This window comes from Lolium perenne, chromosome 3, assembly GCF_019359855.2.
Source record: "Lolium perenne isolate Kyuss_39 chromosome 3, Kyuss_2.0, whole genome shotgun sequence".
NCBI lineage: Eukaryota > Viridiplantae > Streptophyta > Magnoliopsida > Poales > Poaceae > Lolium > Lolium perenne.
In genome coordinates this window covers 237,218,482-237,235,661 of record NC_067246.2, presented here as the reverse complement: position 1 = coordinate 237,235,661, position 17,180 = coordinate 237,218,482, and the positions used below count along the sequence as shown (strand labels likewise).

General features: G+C 45.9%; 1 protein-coding gene across 1 annotated transcript; it reads left to right on the top strand.

The window, feature by feature from the left end:
• Positions 1 to 207: 207 nt before the first annotated feature.
• Positions 208 to 5,126, top strand: LOC127343930 (basic leucine zipper 6). Its single transcript, XM_051370148.2, has 4 exons — positions 208 to 961; positions 1,050 to 1,140; positions 4,314 to 4,440; positions 4,550 to 5,126. Exons 1-4 carry the CDS (start codon positions 516 to 518, stop codon positions 4,696 to 4,698), a joined length of 813 nt encoding a protein of 270 aa, XP_051226108.1. The 5' UTR covers positions 208 to 515; the 3' UTR covers positions 4,699 to 5,126.
• Positions 5,127 to 17,180: the final 12,054 nt, after the last annotated feature.

Here is a 17,180-nt window from a genome sequence, read left to right as displayed (position 1 = left end):
TCTAGCCGCCGCCGCTGCTGCTGACATGATGCAAGAACGCCCGTTTTGGACGACAACGACGGCGAGATCCAGCTCTCGCCATATATGCACAGGCAGCTCGGGCGAGGAGGCAATGATGGGAGAATGAGATCCATGGACAGCGGCACGTGGATGGGGATTCCTGCCCACCTACTTAAAACCGGCCCGCTTAAACCGTCCATCCCCACCACCACCTTCGATCATCCATCCTAGCTCCGGCCGGCCAAGCTAGGCTGGCTCAGGCTGTCATCCTCATGTTCCAAAAGTCTCGTCCCATGTGACTCCCCGATTCCAATTCCCATCAATCTCCCCATCTCCATCTCAACCAAACACGGTGCAACTGGTGTGTAGCTAGGCTCCAGTGGCTGCCTAAGCACCGGTATAAAACAAAGCTCTACGCGCGCCGGCACATTACGCAGCTAGTTAAGCTAAGCTAGCACCGGGCGGGCGGGCTGCTGGAGTCTAGCTAGCTGCTGTTGCGCATTGCCGCTTTAAGCATGGCGCAGCTCCCGCCCAAGATCCCCATGGCCGCCGGCGCGCACCACTGGCCCGGGACCGGCGCGGGCGTCGACGGACACCACCACGGCGTGGGCGTGGGCGCGGCGGCGGCCTGGGCGGACGAGTTCGCCGAGTTCGCGGCTGCGCGGCGGGGCGCGCACCGCCGGTCGCTGAGCGACTCCGTGGCCTTCGTGGAGGTGGCGCCGGGTGCCGGCGACTTCGACAGGCTGGACGATGACCAGCTCATGTCCATGTTCCCCGACGAGGGCGGGTCCACGGCGCCCGGGTCCGAGAACGGCAGCAGCGACAGCGACGGGGACAAGCGCAAGGATCGGTACGGGAACGAGAAGAACGACGGGGCCAACGACCCCGAGGAGACGGCGCCGGGGCAAGCCACGCCGACCTCGTCGACGGAGACGATCCGAGACCCCAAGAGGGTCAAGAGGTAAGCTATAGTGCCAATGCCAATGCATGCATGGATGTAGTAGCTCCTTGGGTAGCTTGATTTAATTGACTGAATTGCGCGTTTGCAGGATACTGGCAAACCGCCAGTCGGCTCAGAGGTCGCGGGTGAGGAAGCTGCAGTACATCTCCGAGCTAGAGCGCTGCGTCACCACCCTGCAGGTACGTACGCACACATACATAGACACATTCCGCTAGCTGATTAAGCATCAATGAACGAGGGTGTTACTGTTAGGCTCTACATTTCTAGGCTTGAAGGAACCGATCTAAAGCAGCTAGCTACATATACTCTTTTATATTTAGTTGCTCGAAAGTCGAAATGGATCTCAATTCCAGATAGCTAGAGTGGGATTTTTGTTTGCTTCAAAAGAGCTTGCACAACGGTTCTTGCCTCCACTTGCTGCATGCCTCTCCAACCTTGCAAGAAAACGGAGTAGTAAACAACGTGCGCGGTGGACTGATGTGTATATGCTTGAGGAAAATCCGTAAACACATACTCCCAGCGTTTCGATGAATAAGTCGCATGCGTATTTCAAGCTCTCGTTTTGACCAAGAATTAGTCCAATGACACGAGTACTATTTGATGAAAATTTGATGTAATTAGGAAATGTCTTCCAAACTAAATCTACCCATATCGATTACATGCTTAGTTCTTTCGGCCAAAAGTTGCCTTGAAGTACGCGTGTGCCCTATTCGTCGGAAGGATGCATAGTATCACACCGACGAATCGTCAAGCATGCATGCAAATGTGTCACTCCTAAGGTAGCTATTATCGCAATACCAACATACATACCATTTCTATTTTCTCTTCCACATGTCAATGTTTTTCTTCTCGTTCTCTAAAATATACCTGTGGGCACCGGTATTACCGGTTACCGGAAAGACCTATCCAAATACCGGACGAGATTTTCCAAACAAAATATAAAATATATCCGGGATTTTTCAAAATTTATCAAATTTGAGTTAATTACACAAATTTCGTAAATACCGGCCAGCATTTTTTTTGTATATACCGGTAGGTACAAATTAAGAAAACCTGTTACCAGCGAGTTTTCAAGAGTATATGCCGAGAAAAACCTGCGACATGCACACACATGACGACGCAATGACAGGAACATGTTGCTCCGTGCTTACGCATTGCTTGTTTAGGACTTTGCACAGACAAACACATTAATCGCCGCACTAGCTAGAAGGGGGTTAGAGGTGGACGGATCGGCACAGGCTGTCTGGCTTAGCAAGCAGCAACGCCTAGCACGCAAGGTAGCTAGCTGAGGATCAACGTATGGTGGAGAACCCATGTGGGATGATGCCGGGACGAGACGAGAAATGATGGAGCTAGTAGGCGGGCTCCCCCGGCGGCCGGGCGGCTGGGCCTCGTCGCGTGCACATGCACGGCGATGTCCTTTACCACCCGTACGGTACCTACCAACGCCCCCCGGCCGCCTGGCGCGATCCAAATGCACATGGCGCTTCACGCGATGTGCCGATGGATGGAGTGCTGGTCCCTCGGCCTGCCTGCTCGGTGGATCAGATCAACTTCTTCCATGGCTACTCCTAGTAGTGGTACGGCACATGCCGATCCTAGCTAAGCTAGCGACACATCTGATTGCTGTCTTAAGCAATGATTATGCAGTGTGTTTACTACCGGTAGCATTTAACAACAGTCGTCCACTTGTGGCGTCAGTAGTGAGGGTTTTACTCGTCGCCTCGTGGGTGCACATGGAGATGGAGGCGACTAGTTAAGAGCATCTCCAGTCGCGTCCCCCAAAGCGTCCCCAAACCGCGCCAGATTGAGCGTTTGGGGGATGTGTTTTGTTCGTGCCGCCTTTGGGGGACGTCGCTCCCCAGCCGCGTCCCCCAAACGCCGCCTCCAAACATTTAAAATACTTTTTTTTGGTTTTTTATTTCAATTTCCACAAACTAATACATAATTTGGAACGTGGTTTACACGAAAACACAGTTTGGAACGTGGTTTTCCACAAACTAATACATAGTTTGAACCGTCGTGGACACAAATATAAAATTTTGCAAAGAAACTAAACCTAACTAGGCCGTGCAACGAAGGTTTCCTGTGTTCGCTGCTAAGAAAGAACACTCGAGGGCACACCCAGTCACCTAAACTGGAAAATCCAGCGGGAGGATGGTGCCCTTGTTGGTTCTACCGATGAGGCGAACAGGCAGAAACCTCCGTGCACGTGTTCGCTGCGAAGAAAGAACACTCAATCGTCCTCCTCGTCGGTGCTGTCGCCGTGGTAGTCCCGGCGGCACCGCGTCTCATCGAAGACCTTGACGCTCATGTCCCTGTCGCCGAAGTAGGAGAACGGGAGGATGAAGCCGGCTTGGAGGCTGTGGTGCCGCGCGAACTTCTCCCAGCCGATGTTGAGGTACATCTTGCCGCGCGCGTCGTAGATCACGTCGATGATCCACCGGTAGTAGCTGCACGCAGCCTCCCGCAGATGCATCGTGCGCGGGAGATCGTCGCCGGCGACGTAGTCGGCGAAGGAGTCCAGCAGCCTCTGGATGCCGCGCGGGTCGTCCTTGAGGACGAGGACGAACTCGAACCGCACGTCCGGCTCCACGTCCATCTCCGACGATGATGAAGCCGGCGGCGTGGAAGGCGACGGCGAGCGTTCAGCTCTGCCGCGGCCACGACCACGACCACGACCGCGAGGTCGGCCTCCGCCTCTACCGGACATAGCGTCGAGTCTTGTTGAGATGGTGGCGGCTAGGGTTTGGGAGAGAGGCGCTAGGGTTTGTGTGTGAAAGGGACGATGAGAGGCGGCCCTTTTATAGGCCGGAGGGAGGCGGGGAGCGGTGGCGCGCATTAACGCCAAGACGCGAGCCAGGGCGCGACGGGACGCGTCGCTGCGTCGCTGCGGGAACTGCACCGCCAATAACTTTCGTCGCGAGGTAGGCGACGGTTAGGTTAAAAATTTATTGTGCCGCTGACGAGTCGGCCCCGCCACTCCCCGTCTCGCTTTTCGTTGTGTCCGGCGTCCCCAGTGCGTCCCCTGTGGGACGAGGACGGGCTCGGGGCGCCGGACACCGAATGGGGACGCGCCGGACAAAAAAGGGCTTTGGGGGACGCGGCTGGAACGCATTTTCTGTCTGGCGCGCTCCAAATCGCTTTGGGGGACGCTTTGGGGGACGCGGCTGAAGATGCTCTAAGTCTTGCTTCGGACAGGATGTTCGTGATTAATCTGACAAGTCACCGGTCAAAGCTTAATTAACTGGATGCATGCATGCATGCATGCATGCATGTGGATTAGTACTGCCGTTCTAACGGAACTGTCATGTCTTTGCTCACGTCATGTTTCAATGGTGTTTCCTTGCAGAACGAGGTGTCCGTGCTGTCTCCCCGGGTGGCGTTCCTGGACCAGCAGCGGACCATCCTCACCGTCGGCAACAGCCACCTCAAGCAGCGGATCGCGGCGCTGGCGCAGGACAAGATCTTCAAGGACGGTCAGTGCTCCACCAGAGATTCAAAACTAACACCATTCCTCTCGCCGTTCCAAGGATTCAGGAAACACCACTCTCGAGAAATAACCAAACACTCCCTTTTCCTCTGCAGCTCATCAAGAGGCGCTCAAGGAGGAGATCGAGAGGCTCCGGCAGGTGTACCAGCAGCAGAACCTCAGGATGTCGTCCGGCGCGGCCGCCGACCAGCACGCCCACGGCGGGCCGCCTCCCGTGCGCCAGGAGAAAGAGCTCATGAGCTGATCGAGCCATGGCCGGCGAGTCCGTCCTGTTCCGTCTTCCGTGCAGTCCGCCGCCATCCCCTCCGCCTTATCATTGACCCGGCGGGAGGGAAACATGGCATCGATCACGCGTGCGTGGGTGCACGAAACTGTGGATGCTTTCCTGATTTCTCATTCTTCTTGTTCATTGACCTGTGTGTATCATTCTTTGCGTGTCTGGTTTCAGTTTTGGTTTCTTACCGTTGGAAACTTGTGAAGAAAAAACTCAAAAGTGTACATCGAGTTGTAAATTCTGTTGTAGCACGCACGGCCTCTTCTTGTGTATGTAGATTGTTTCAGTTTAGTTTTGTGGAGATCCATTGTTTTTAGGGAAAGTGTTTGGGGAAAGCACTACTATTGCTTTCTATCCTCAATCTGATCCAACAGACATGGTGTCTGCAGTCTTCTGAATCCTGCCTTGTGCAAGTGTATGTATCTGTGTCAAGAGTTAAGACTCAAGAGGGCTTATGCTTCTTTTTGCAGCACTATCCTTGTGCTCTAAGATATCGTGTTAGTCTCCAGCATCTAGAAACAAGAAGAATATTCACTTAATCAAGTGAATCCTTGTTCCATGCTGGTTGAGGGCCAGATAACAGAAATGGTTTTACTCAGTTCTATGCAAAGATTCAGGGTTCTGAATTTTCCGTTGCACTAAGTATGTCTCAGTGTGCTCTGCATTTTTGCTGCACTCTCATTCATGCTTCATATTGGTCAAGAGTATACTTAAATTGTATTGACGCATCAAGCTGAGTGTTCCATTTTAGTTTGCATATGATTGTTCCTATTAGAGTATGTTACGTATTAGTTAAATTTTGTAGGTTAAGATTGTAATCTAGATTTATCTCTACTAGGTTCCTTAGCCTTCAAGTCATCTCTACTATATAAACAGCCAAGAGGCTCAATGTAAACACCAATTATCATCATCAATACAATCATATTTCGCAATCTATCATGATATCAGAGCGGCTCAATGGAAACATGGCATCACACGGTGTGGGTGCACGAAACTGTGGATGCTTTCCTGATTTCTCATTCTTCCTGTTCATTGACCTGTGTATCATTCTTTATGTGTCTAGTTTCAGTTTTGGTTTTTTACAGTTGGAAACTTGTCAAGAAAAACTCAAAAGTGTACATCGAGTTGTAAATTCTGTAGTAGCACGCATGGCCTCCCTCACACTGATCCAGTAGACTTGGTGTTTGCGGTCTTCTGAATCCTGCATTTCGCAGCGTATGTATCTGTGTCAAGATGTCAAGACCCGTAAGGGCTTATGCTTCTTTTTGTAGCACTATTCTCGTGCTCTAAGAAATCGTGCTAGTGTCCAGCATCTTAAAAAAGAAGAATCTTCACTTAATGAAGTGATTTCTTACTTGTTCCATGCTGGTTGGAAGGCTCATGGCAGAAATGGTCTTACTCAGTTCTATGCAAAGATTCAGGGTGCACTAAGTATGTCTTAGTGCTCCGCATTTTGCTGCACTCTATGTTTCATGCTTCATATTGGTAAATATTCTACGTAAACTGTAATGATACATCGTTTCCCAAAAAAAAACTATAATGATACATCAAGCTGAATGCTTCACTTTTGTTTGCATATGAATGTTCCTCATTTTCAGAAAAAGGGCTTCATTTTGGTGGGAAGAATGTGAAACGGCTGGGCCATGCCCCCCTCCTACTATTACCCATTATGATATGGCCTATTCTATCTTGGACTTAGAGCATCCCCACTCGTTGGCGCTCCCCACGCCCAAATCCGGCGAAATTTTCGTCCGGATTGGAGGAAGATTTGGCGTGGGGAGGAGTAGTTTCCCAGTCGTGTGCTCCCCAAGCGGCGTTTCTCGGGGAAAAAGAGGATGGCTCGGGGAATCCGGACGAAAGAGGAGACATGTGGGCGTGGGCGGTTGGTTTAGCTTCATCCGGAGTCCCCGGGAGACCCCCGGGAAACCGAGGATGGCATGGGGAGTCCGGACGAAAATAGGCTCAAATCCGGACCAAAACGAGGAACCGGGGGCCTGACTGGGCCGTTTTTCGCCGTCCGGATGGAAAAAAGTGGCCATGGGGGGCTCTGTGGGGAGACGAGTGGAGATGCTCTTACAGCCACAAGCCTGTTTTCAACGGCCTGGAAGTCCTGAACACTTTTGAGTTTTTACAACTCGCAACCCTAAAATTACAGGTGGGTGACCCAACTCGCAACCCAGTTTTTGTTCAAGGTCCGCCACTTCATAAAGCATTTACTTCGATGTGTGTACGACGCTACTCTGGACCCTGCGATAGCCCAACAATGGAAATACACCGTCTGATCCAGCGTCAGACAAGTACTGTATCATACTACAAAAAAAAGTTGCCGGATGCATACTTGCAATGTAGCGTTGCACAGTACAATACAAAACTGGCAGTATCGATCCAATTTTGAAGTGGATGGCTTACATGTGAAGCTACCTACGACTCCATTTAACTGAAAGGCTAGTTCTTCTCTACCAAGCTGTACATATTCTCGTAAAACTTCATACACTGAACCACATGATCTACAAACCTCATGAAGACAATATTAAGGCAATTGCAAACGATCTTGGTCATTCATCCGATGTTGTTCAAGTCAAATTTCCAATGCATCCCTTTCCCATTGCAGTAACATACACGACAAAGCTATCAATCTCACTCCTCATATCCACTATCCTACTAACAAATGTGAGTGTGCTAGCATCCACCATTCCAACCTGGTGGTTATTTTTATTACAGAAAATGGTTATTTATAAATGGAACAACCAAGTCCTATCGTTACTAGGGTTAACATTGTAAATGGGGAGTTAAGGGCATGTGCAATGGTTGAGAAGACTTGTCTAATTTTAACCCGCCGCGTATCGAGATATGACAATAAAACGTGATACACAGTGAGTTATTTTTTAGTCTTATCTTCACTAGCAAGACATCCTAAATATATGGTGAGAGAGATTGTGCTAAGAGATAATCTTTTAATTAAAAGAAGACAAAACCTTTTTTAACTTTCTTTTTCCTCCACCTTGGTGTTTATCCTACATGGCACTACTAGGTGGACAGATTCAACACTTTAATCACGGGAAACAACGATTAATCAATCCGCCATTTGTTGAGATGACGAACTCCAATCCACATCGACTAATCGTAATCATAGGATGGAAAGTACCACGAGATTGCAATGGCCGACCAAGCCCGACGGTGACGCAACGTTTCTAGCTAGCTAGGTAACCTTGCAGCTCGCTCCATTAGGAGGCTGCCAAGCCTGAGGCAACACGAGTCAAAGGCCGCGTTGGGCCTAACTAGCAACCGTCCGGCCAAAAATGGATCAAAGCAAACTAACAATTTGCACTGGAACTTAAGGCCACTCGAATTAATCAAATTTGTAAATCTTGAAAATACAACAAGATAACCATATTACTTTGCTTTGAGAAGCATCCATATATGATCGAACTTCTAGGTGAAGGTCGTGCCGTAACGATCAGCGCATGACTGCACCCTCATGTAACCACATGGCATCTCGGAGCCATCCGCAGTTGTAACGGATCTAAGCTTCTACATCATAAAAGTTGTGCCCACCAGCGGAGACGGAGAGCAAGGGCTGACCCCAGCAACATCGCTCGGTGGAAACTGAGAAGGGCGGCGTGCAGGTGTTGAAGGCGGCAATTTAGGCTTGATCTAGACGAAGACGGCAGCATGTCGTGCTAGCGCTAGTCAAGGAAAAAAAAGACTAAACTCCCACCTGTCTAAGGAGTTCTAGGACCCGTAAAATTCCTCATTTTTTATAGGAAACCTTTTGGGAGATCATATAAGCAACATCCTTGCTTTGTATCCTCATGAGACCTGGTGTCTGCACTCTTCTAAATCTTGCATTTCACGGTGTATGTGTCTGTGTCAATACCCGAGAGGGCTTATGCTTCTTTTTTAGCACTATCATTGTGCTCTAAGAAATCGTGTTAGCCTCATGCATCTAAAAAAATGTTCACTTAATAAGTGAATTCTTACTTGTTTCATGCTGGTTGGGGGCCAGATGACAGAACTGGTTTTACTCAGTTCTATGCACAGATTTTATGGTTCTGATTTTTTGCTGCACAAGTATATCTCAGTGCTCTACATTTTTTGCTGCACTCTGTATGTTTGATGCTTCAGACTGGTCAAGAGTCTACTTAAATTGTAATGACACATCAACTTGAGTGTTCCTTCTTTTAATATTAGAAAAGGGGTTTCATATTGGTGTGCGGGATGTGAAATGCTCTCACAAAGACTAGTAATACCAAACTGCAAATGAAATTGATGTGCATACGATGTTTAGTGTCCGATGTATGTGCAATACTACTATGCACCCTACGATGGCCCAACAAAGAAATACACCATTATCGTACAAAAAATCTTTGGTTGCATAGCAGCGTTGTGCAATACTAAGAAACTGACAGGTTATCTTTGTATCATTCCAATTTTGAAGTGGATGGCTTACAGGTGGAGCTACGACTCCACTGAACTCATAGGCTAGCTCGTCTCTATCGTGGTGTACATGCTCATATGCAGCTACATACACTGAACCATAGGATCTGAAAACCTCATGAAGATAATGTGAACGCAATTGCAAACGAGCTCAGTGATTCATTCAACCTCGGTCCAATCAAATTTCCAATGCATCCCTTTCCCATTCCAGTGACATGCACTACAAAGCTATCAATCGCCCCCCTCATCCGAATATCCACTATCCTACTAACAAATGTGTGTGCGCTAGCATCCGCCATTCCAACCTGGTGTTGGTTTTTATTTGGAGAAATTGGTTATTTATGGATGGAACAACCAAATCAATCCATAGGAAAAATGCTCCAGATCTCTCACTTAATTCACAATCAAACAACCAACACGATGAAGTACCTGCAACAAGCACAAAGTTTAGGCTTGCAGATGGGCAATGGAGGCCACATGGTGCACGTTATTGTAGTCACGTGCATATACATGTTCTACTTTTTGGGAAAAAATAGCATCGATATGTCGGTACCATTTATTTCAATGGACATTTGTAGGAACTTGGAAAGTAAAACATGACTAATATCCTTGTAAAATATCATTGTGAAACATATGTAAATCTTTCTGAAATATGTAATCTTTGGCCTTCGTTCTCCCTAGGAATAACAAATTATACTAGATGGAAGAAATGGTTTTGAATCAGGATTTTGATTTTCTTATGCACTAAGTATATCTCAGTGTTCTGTATTTTTACTCATGTCAAGAGTCTACTTAAAATGCAATTATACATCAAGCTGAATGTTCCATTTATGTTTGCATATGAATGTTCCTTCTTTTCGGAAAGGGGGCTTCATTTTGGTGGGAGGAATGGCAGTCGTAGCTTTGCTTAGGATCTCATTATTGTGGATCATACTTTCTTCGGTGGAAAATTGTCCTAATACTCTGCAGGTGTTCACATTCCACTTGACTTGGTGCAGATACTAAATTTGTGAAATGCTCTCACACATGCTAGTAACACCACATGACAAAAACCCTATGGTTTTTGGACTGCCTCATTGCTCCTCCGGATACTAAACCAGAAAATTATCATTGGGTCATTCCAATTTTATCCGATGGCCCCGAAATGGAAGCTAGAAAAATCGTATGGGAAGTGTTGATAGTACTTCCTCATAGAAGATGTCTAAATTTTATCAAAATTCGAACCATGTAAAGTTTGGCAGAAACTTTTAAAAAACACTATCAACATCTACAATAGCAAATCAATCATACTACATACATCATTAGATATATTTTCATACTATATCCACAAAATAATATAATTCTTGATAGTTAGTGCATTTGTGTGGACCGGAATATGAGCACACATTGGTGGTTAGTGTTGCTTTGCCTGATTAAGGATTGATTTCTTCTAGGGATAAACCTAATTATTCTGTTCATGCGATTCCCCTCTTTTGCATCTACATGAATTATCGCTAGGTTAAAATTTGAAAATGGAAAGAGAAATTTCCTCAAGAGCGGAAGAGAGACACCATTACCTATCATGGACACCAAAACATGATTAAGACAAAAAGGTGTTGAATTAATGTAGGGCCACAAAATAGATGTCTAGATAGAGTTGCTAAGAAGACATTTCCAGGTTGTTGAGGAGACAGTAGAAACGGCTTAGAACATGTGTATTCTTCTCGGGTTCTTAAATATTTTCACATTACTTAGTCCAACGGATGACACTACATCAATGAACAAGAACTTTGAAGATATGTAGATTACTATGGTCTTAAGGAGGAAAATAGGATCGATTGGACCTAGGTAAACATTGATCGGACTATTGTAAAATGACCTAAATACCTTTTCTTTAAAGAAAGTAGTGTGGTTAGTTGTCCTAGTCACAACCATTTGACTTGCTTCCAAGATCGGGCTTTATCCATGGGTTTCGGAGGTATGCAAGGAGCACAATCCAACCTTGAAACCAGGAAACCTATGGAAGAGTGTAATATCTAGTACATCCTACATGCTCACGTCTTATTCGAAATGGGTTTCCCCAGCCTCTGCATTAAAATGATGCATACGGCCGCTTTTATTAAACTTAAAATGAATCTGGTTTTACACACGAACGTCTAAAACCTTATTACAATCCATGGATCACAAAGGGTCTCAACAAAAATGAGCCACATAAAAAGATAAATGACATGAAGCGCATTTGCATCAACATGTCAAGCGTCAATGAGCACACCATCCGCACCGGTTGTAGAAATCCTGTGCAACCATTACCAGCCGGTTGCACCCAGTATCCATAGCCAGACGCTCATCCTCCAACTGTAGATAAGACCACATATGGATCAAGTGAGTTGCCGAAGGAATAACCTGCAAAAATGATGTGAAACTCTTTTTTGTTAAAGATACAATCATTCTGAACTTTCCATACCCATAAAATGGCACATACACCAACTCTAATATGAGGTTTAGCTTTTTTGGGCACCCCATTAAACCAATATCCAAACCGATTTATAATGTTTAAAGGGGGATTTATATTAAAAGCCATGTAAATAATTCTCCAGATCATGCGAGTGAAATGACAGGACATAAAAAGGTATTGTATTGTCTCTTCTTGATCACAAAAACAACACCGTACATCCCATGCCAATTACGTTTGGCTAAATTATCTTTCGTAAGTATAACCTTCTTATGAAGAAACCACATAAAAATTCTAATCTTCAAAGGTACCTTCATCTTCCAAATATTTCTTTTAAGATAAAACGTGTCATCATTAAGCAAATCGATGTACATGGATTTGACAGTAAAAATGCCAGAGGTGAGATTCCATTTAAAAGTATCATCACTATCAGTGAGCTGGACAAGAATTAATCTATGCAACAGGTGAGTCAATCTTTCCTATTTGTGATTATTTAGAGTTCTTCTAAAACCTATATCAAGAGGAGTGGAGGATAACACATTCTCAACAGTGACATTTCTATGATTCACTATATTATATAAAGAGGGATATTCACTAGCCAATGACTTTTGTCCTAGCCATATGTCCTCCCAGAATCGAGTATTATGACCATTACCTATCACAAACGATCCTCATAAAAAAGCCATCTTTAACATTTATAAGGCCCTTTTAAAAAGAAGGGTCCGTTGATTTAGCAGAAACCTGAGAGAGAGTTTTAGTGCTTAAATATTTCTTATGTAGTAACTATTGCCACATAACATCTTCATTAATAAGTTTATGTAGCCACTTGGCTAACACGCTTTTATTTTTGAGTTCTAAATCCTCTATTCCTAGCTCTCCTTGGTCTTTCGGGCGACGAATGATATTTCATTTGGTCAATCCATATTTACGCTTATGTCCATCACTTTGCTAGAAAAAAGGTGATCTGAAGAAATCTAATCTTTTCCTAACACCCATGATACAGTAAACTACATGATCGGATCGGCTGATGTTGATACAATTAAGACTAATGTTATTGTAAACGAGAAACCTCAATCAACAAACCTTGTTTGGATCAAATACCAATGCATCCCATTCCCTCTATCGATCGCCCCCTCATCCACATACCCACTCTCCTACTAACAAATATGTCAGTGTGATCGCCTCTACCGTCCCAGCCACCTCTTGGTTTTTATATGAAGAAGTTGGTTATTTATGGATGGACCAACCAAATCAATCCATGGGACAAATGCTCAATATCCCATACAGTACTGAATTCATAATCGAAGAACCAAAACTGTGTGGTTCTTGCAACAAAGCAGTGGCGGACATAAGCGGAAATACACCACTACTAGTTGTATAGTTCTCTTCACTCCTACAATGGGCCGCCGTACAGTGTATAGTGGCTCCGTGCAGGCTTCGCCGCCGTAGCTAGGATGGGTAAAAAGAGCAGCAGCTCCTCCCGTCGTACCACTCCATGGCCATGTCGTCCATGTACCACTCCCCCACGCAGTCGCCGGTGAATGTCCAAAGGCGTCCGGCTCCATCTCCCACTGCTAGCAAAATACTCATCTGTAGCGCACGTTTTTTACTTTCTATGGCGCATATTCCGTGCGTCACAGAAGACACGCGACATATATTTATTTCTATGGCGCATATCTACATGCGCCACAGAATTTTAAAACTTCTGTGGCGCATCAGGCATGTATGCGACACAACAAACTTATGTGACGCACCCAGCGGTGGTGCGCCACTGACTTTTTTAATTAAAAAATGGCGGCAAGATCTAGATCTGGGGCCGCCGAAATTTCGCCGATTTTTTTTTTGAAATTTTCCGGGGGTTGCCGGAGGTGGGTGGGTGGGGTGGGTGGAGGAGGAGGAGGAGGAGGCCGGCCGAAGGTTGTTGGTGGGTGGGTGGAGGAGGAGGCCGGCCAGAGGGGGTCGCCGGGAGTGGGGGGAAGGGGATCGCTGGAGGAGGAGGAGGACGTGGTGGTGGTCACCAGAGGAGGAGGAGGAGGAGGAGGTGGTGGTGGTCTCCAGAGGAGGAGGAAGTCGCCGGAGGAGGAGGCTGGCCGGAGGTTGTTGGTGGGTGCATGGAGAAGGAGGCCGACCAGAGGGGGTCGCCGGATGTGGGGGAGGAGGGGGTCGCCGGAGGAGGAGGAGGAGGACGTGGTGGTGGTCGCCGAAGGAGGATGAGGAGGAGGAGGAGGTGGTGGTCACTGGAGGAGGAGGAGGTGGTGATCACCGGAGGAGGAGGTCGCCGGAGGAGGAGGAGGAGGAGGAGGTGGTCGCCGGAAGAGGAAACCGGAGGAGGAGGTCGTCGGGTGTGGAGCAGGAGGAGGAGGTCGACGGGTGGTGGAGGAGGCCTGGTGTGGAGGAGGAAGAAGAAGGGAGGAGGAGGAGAAGGGAGGAGGAGGAGAAGTGGAGGAGAGGAGGTGGAGGAGAAAAAAGAGAGGAAGAAGGCCTTCGTCGAAATTCAAATTTCAGACTAAGAATTCTGTGGCGCATGTGCATTTGGTGTGCAACATAAAAAAAAATCGAATTTTTTATTTTTGCAGTAAAAAATCTTGACTTTATCGTAACTTTTTACTCTTTTTGAATTTATCGATTCTGTAAATTTCAGAACGGACTATGTCTGAATTTGGATGTAGAATTTTCTCCCAGTCATTTTGATATATTGTGCTTTTTTTTAGTTTGCATGCAATCAGAAATCCAGTTTAAAGATTTCATGACGTAATTTTGCAAAAAAGAATCGAAATTCACGTTTGTTAATTCTCATTAAAACCAGGGCATAATACGGGGCACGATTAAAGGATTTTATTTTTCAAATTACTATTTATTTCTTTTGTATTTAACAAAGCTAAAAAAGGCTATCCTTCGCCCATTCCGTGGCGCCTATGCCTACTGCGCCACAGAAAGATGAACTTCTGTGGCGCATATGGCCCCACACGGAATTTTGTGGCGCATATACCAACGTGTGCCACATAAGTTCATCTTTTTGTGGCGCATGCGCCACAAATTTCCTTCACCCATGTGCAGTATCAGACCCCACGTGGGCCCCACAAAGTTTCCGTGCCGCATCTGGCTACATGCGCCACAGAAAGCAAAAATTATGTGGCGCACCACTGTTTGATGCGCCACAGAAGTTGAAAAATTCTGTAGAGCATATTAACCTATACGTCACAAAAAAAAATTTGTGGAGCACGCACTTTAGGTGCACCATAGAATACATTACTACCTATAAACGTTTTTCTAGTAGTGATACTCCACAGGGTTCGCGCCGCTGTTGTCCACGACGTACGACGCCGGTGAGCGCGCACCCGCAGCCGTCGAAGTCAGACATGATGATGGCGTTGAGGCCGCAGTCCTCACAGCCTGCCTCCTCCTGGTGCGGGTGGATCAAGTCCAGGTCGTCCCAGCCCTCCCCAACATCATCGGCGGGGAGGCTGAGCGGACATGCTTGCCGCGCCCCGCTGCCTCCTCCTCCTGCTCGGCGGCCACCGACGCGTTTAGGAGCTCCCTCCATTGCATATTTTTTTGTCACGATTGTAGGTTCAAAGTGTTAAACTAAAACCATGATAAGAAATATGAAATGGGAAAGATTATAAGATAAGAATGTCGGATGCAAAGTGCAAAGAACTTGGAAAGGGACGGCAAATAAACATGTTTATGTACGTAGTGATGAACTAGAAACAAGTGATCTAAGACGGTCTCTATCGACTAAGTTGTTGTGTTTCCCGTACAGATAAGGGGCAGACCGGCTGATTAAAGCGCCTACTGGCTCCAAAAGTCTGCCCGTTCACCATTGATGTGTGGCAACTAGCAACGGAGCTGGCCGGACGGCTTTGTGCTCCTTAGGAACCCTCCTCCTAGATCAAAAACAGTGGCCAAATACTTCAAAGGAAGCAGTGGGATTTGTTATTGTAACCAGATAGCCATTTGACTTGACCAAAAGCTCCGGTTTTATCCCCGGGGATCGAGCGCAGAAGCAGTACTCAATCTTGAGACTACGAATTGGTTTTTTCAAGCAAGCTAAACCTAGTGCGGTTCACATAATCAGACATTGCTCCATACACTGAACCACACGGTCAGGGGACCCCGGTAAGACATTGTTAACATGATTGCAAGCGAGCGAACTTATTCAGCGTATCTTGTTCGGATCAAATTCCCAATGCATCCTGTTCACAGTGCAGTCATGTGCGCGATAACGCTATTGATCTCCCCCTTTATCCTCATATCCAATCGGCTACTAACAAATGTGAGTGTCCTAGTTTTCACCATTCTAGTCACTTTATACGGAGAAGTTGCTTATGGATGGACCAACCAAAGTCAATCCATTATTCATTGAACAATGGCTCCTGATCACATACTTAATTCCAATGTTAAAGAAATCGTTAATTGTTAACTTTTCGGTCAGCCTCAAAATGGAGATTAATTGCTTAGCGGTCGATTAATCGATTTTATCAGTCAGCCATTTATCTGCTTATTTTTTTAGAAATCCTAATTTTTGGTACTAAATTTCTATAATATGTTGCGCAAAAATAATATTGGAGCATTGAATGGCACTTGAATCAATAAAAATGGAAAATTTGAGCTAATGCATAGTTCTACAAGATTATAGGACGAAAATATCAACTGCCACACCGAATTTTAGTGAAATTTCATTGAAAAACAACTGAAATATCGGCCCTCCGACTGAAATTTGGGAGAAATATCGGCTACCAGACTGAAAACCGGCTAAAATATCGGTGCCGGCGAAAAATCAGCCGATATGCCAAAATCTTATCGGTTACCACCTGATTCACGATAAATCGGTATCTCGGCCGATTTTCTTGAACAATGCTTAATTCACAAAAGACAGCCACATGGTGTAGTTCTTGCAACAAGCACAAAGTTTCAGCTTGCAGGTTAACAGTGGAGGCCACATGGTGAAGTTACTGCAATCACAAGCAGATATACCACATGGAGTAATTATCTTTTGATAGCATTTATTTAGATAAACATTCATAGAAACTTGGAAAGTGAATCCCGGCGAATATGCTTGTAAAACATCGCTATATATGAGGCATCTTCTCATTGGCCTCTATTGTCCTTAGGGAAAAGAAATTATACTATTTAGTTAAATAGCTATTTATTAAAGAAGATAAAAGACATTATAGCCAAAACATCAACCAAAAAACATAGTAGATAAAGTCAACAAGGCGGAACCATGACAGGATGCCATGACCAGAATGTTCGTACGTCCTCACTATACCTTCCGCAAGGTTGTGTTATTTATCTATATTTTTTCGAAATGAGGTCATATCCCACCCTCTGCATCAATCGATTCATGTTGTTTTTATTATTATTATTTTATTCAACAAAATTCTAATAAAAATTATATATTAAATATTTAAAGCCACCACATAACACCTAAAAACCTGATAATAAGTGAACAGAATGCCAAGGGAGCCTTATTCCTGGAAACATGAAACCCCCAGCCCCCATCAATTGGGAACCGGGAACATCGCATGCCTCGAGACACCCACCAAGGGAAACGGGAGCGCCCATTCAGTCTAGCAGGCTC

Coding starts and splice junctions, on each gene's coding strand:
- LOC127343930 (XM_051370148.2), top strand. CDS start 516: ATGGCGCAGCTCCCGCCCAAGATCCCCATGGCCGCCGGCGCGCACCAC. Junction 962..1,049: donor GACCCCAAGAGGGTCAAGAG/GTAAGCTATAGT, acceptor GCGCGTTTGCAG/GATACTGGCAAACCGCCAGT. Junction 4,441..4,549: donor GGACAAGATCTTCAAGGACG/GTCAGTGCTCCA, acceptor TTTCCTCTGCAG/CTCATCAAGAGGCGCTCAAG.